The sequence below is a fragment of the Myotis davidii genome, unplaced genomic scaffold (assembly GCF_000327345.1).
Source record: "Myotis davidii unplaced genomic scaffold, ASM32734v1 scaffold401, whole genome shotgun sequence".
NCBI lineage: Eukaryota > Metazoa > Chordata > Mammalia > Chiroptera > Vespertilionidae > Myotis > Myotis davidii.
Window position 1 is genome coordinate 2295409 of NW_006291020.1, and position 3319 is coordinate 2298727.

The window sequence follows — 3319 nt, forward strand, 5'->3', positions numbered from 1 at the left end:
GATGTTTCTCATCGATGTTTCTAACTCTCTATTCCTCTCCCCTCCTCTCTGTAAAAAATCAATAAAATATATATTTTTTTAAAAAGAATTCATGCAAAATAATTTTTCTGTTTATTATCAATACCAAGATCAACGTCCCCTGCTGACTCCTTGTCTTTAAAGCACCTCAGTGAGGAATGCAATTCACTGGATTTAGTTCCCTGAGCAATTAAGGAACCTTTTATGGCTGCCAAAGCCATCTCCCGACTCGACTCTACGTTGGCCATGGGAGCCACATCAAAAGGGCACAGTCTGTTAGTGGTGCTCTGGTGGGAACCTTCGCTCAGATCAGATTCCTTAACTCCTTTCCCTCTCTTTCTGTCTCCATCTGTCTGGCTGTCAGTATCTCCCTGTGCCTCGGCTCAGCACTCCCTCCCGCCCCAGGGTGGTGGCAGCGCCCACCTGCACAGCCCGGGGCAGCCAGTGTTACCTGGTGAGATCCAGAAGGCAGGCTCTTTACTAGACCCTCTGTGTCGGAGGGGAACTTCCGCGGAGCCTGCTTAACCGGTGACACACTCTCTGAGGTGCTGCAGCTGATCAGTCGGCAAATTGGAGAACAAATGTAAAAAAAGAATGTTTTTAAACAAATGGAAACAAAAATACAGAAATGCAAGTGATGGCGAGGCAAAGCAGCAGCAGGTGGACATGAACAAAACAACAAAACGATGGTATGGAAAGAATCACGTATATTGAAACTGTCTTCCTGATGCTTGTGGTTCCACATCTGTGACGCTATGGCTGGGGAGGGAGCCCTTGGCCTGTTTGCCAGAGCGACATCAGCCGGGCGGATCCTTGCTGTGTATCCTTCGTCCCCCACCTTTTCCCTCTGCCATCTGCCCTCCTTTGGGATAAAGATTTAAGGGAGCAGCTATACCTTCCTAAAGGCAATTCACTTTAGTGAGCATCAAAGGCAAACCTCTTCTGAATGCATTTCAAAAATTACAGATATACACTCAGGCTCAGAGTCTTGGTTTGTCTCACTCCTTCCATTCCCTGGTTCCCATATGTTGTTTCCCCGAGACAATGACCAAACTAAAGAAGACGCAGGTGCGAGTGACAAGAAGCTGTGGGATGCCCATCACACGGGCTGAGCCCTTCTGGGCAGGGATCCTCAACAAGCCCGATCTCATACATAAATCAGGGAAAGCGAATGCTGGGCGATCACTCATCAGCGATTTCCTAATGGGATGTGTTGTCAGTGGAGCTTAAATCCTTTATGATGTATGTTTTTTAAATCTTAGAGGAATTTTTGGGAGGATCCCATTTTAAGTGTCACTCTTAAGACTGAAGCACCCAATGAATTCGCTACTGTGCTTCTCTGAAACGGGAGGTTTTATGACCCAAACCAAAATGGTTTGACTATTCTAACACAAAGAGTGTCCCAATCATTAATAATACAATTCACATATGAAAAAAGAAAACTGACACACACACACACACACACACACACACACACGTTTTACATGAAGAACATGCATTTTCTGATGATCTCAAGTCTCAATGTAACTTGACAACCCCATCTCACTGGGTTGATGTGCTCAGTATGTTTCTAAAATAGACACGGACTTATCGGTGGACAAATCATAATAGCTGCTGGGTTAGCTCAGAGCTAGCTGGTTAGTTGCCACCTAGGGAGACGGGCCGAACACACACACGAGTATTAACAGCCACGGGCAATGGGATTAGTTACCATGTGTCTAGTGGGAGTAGGAGAGCCAGCCCTGTGACAGTCCCAGGGTCAGCTTTTCTGAACAAGTGGAGGATAAGCAGGATCTATCCCGGCACACGAGGTGGAAAGGCAGGGGAGGGGCACCTAAGTAAGAAGAACAGCAGCATTCACGATGCCATGCAGGATTCGAAGGCACGCGCTCCGCCCCTTTAGTAACCCAAGAGCAAGAACTACAGAGTCCGGCATGTCACCACTTTGGATTAGTCTCATGTTGAAAACCAACACTCCAGATATATGTCATCAAAAAACACTCACCATGCAAGAGGGTAGATACAGGTCAGCAGGACAGAGGCATTCCAAGCAAGTAAAATCTAAATTTGAACACTCAAGCTCATTAAAACACAGCACTCCTTCTAAAAACTAGAACCTCAGAGCCGAGAGAGAGAGAGAGAGAGAGAGAGAGAGAGAGCGAGCGCAAGTTCCCAGCATCCACCAGGCAGCAGTTGGGCATGCAGCCTCAGAGCACAGTCCCTCTGGGTGGCTGTGGTTAGCCCGTGCACCTGGGGCCCAGCTCGTGTTAGGAATCGGCCTCCACTCTCTTACCATGTGAGTCCTACTTAGCTTATGTGGGTTAGCTTTCCAGCTGGCGTAGGGAGAAGAGAAGGTCCTTCAATTAGACTCACACCCCGAGTTCAAGGGTATTCTCTTTGAGAAGACATAAACAAAAAGATCTACGTTTCTTTACTGCCGGTGTAAGTTGGTTTTCAACCCTTATTATCTCCATTGCGATGAGTCCAGCCATACATTCAAGAAAGATCAAAGTCATTCACTTGCCAGCAAAACCATAAAAAAAAGAAGCCCTATCCTGTGCCATCCCACTGGGGTGGGGCGTCATTTATGAGCACAACTCTTCTTGATTTGCTTTATAGCTGCCTAACTGAAAAGAAGCACCTGATGAGATTATTGCCAAGAGATAAAAATTAAACTCTGAAACTGGGTAAGTGATGTCTGTGGCTTAATAATGCCACTGGCAGAGTGGCTGGTACTGAAACAGAGCCCGGACCTCTGAGCCGCTGGCTGCAGCAAATCTGGGGAAGAAACTGGGAAACAGGGATTTGTGTCCAATCCCACACTGACCAGCAGGCCACTAACCACCTAAGCAGACTGCCTGATTCTGGCATTAAAGCAAACTGTACTAGTAGCAAACTCTTCCCAATTCTTTTCTCCATAAAAAATACAGACGTTTTTGTAAACCCTGGTCCCTCCCCGCTCCCCTTCCCGGAAGCAGTTTCTCACCCGGTGTAATCCCGCTTCGAGCTTCTCCTTCTGTAGAGGACAGCCAGGATCATGCTGATGAGGAGGGTGAGCCCCACAACCACAGCGGTCACGATACCCACCACCACCCACACCGGAAACATGGGCAACACCTCTGGAGAGAAAGAACAAAAAGGTGTTAAGGTCCATTGTGACAAAGAGAAGAAACGGAGTTTTATTCAACTAAGAAGCAAGTTATCATACCCTCTATTATTGTCCAAATTATGAGATCCTAGTATCTAAGTAATGACATGCAAAGAGTAGCTGACAGAAAATGAGATACAGAACTCAGCATTC

At 46.7% G+C, this 3319-nt stretch overlaps 1 protein-coding gene across 1 annotated transcript in view; it reads right to left on the minus strand.

Annotated features, from left to right (window-relative positions):
* Nucleotides 1–3319, minus strand: part of MPZL1 (myelin protein zero like 1) — an 11314-nt gene that overhangs the window by 4555 nt on the left and 3440 nt on the right. Inside the window, exons 4-5 of the mRNA XM_006764213.2 lie at nucleotides 3005–3137; nucleotides 470–572 (exon numbers count right to left, since the gene is read on the minus strand). Coding sequence (XP_006764276.1) covers nucleotides 470–572; nucleotides 3005–3137 — 236 coding nt within the window. The remainder of the gene's footprint in view (nucleotides 1–469; nucleotides 573–3004; nucleotides 3138–3319) is intronic.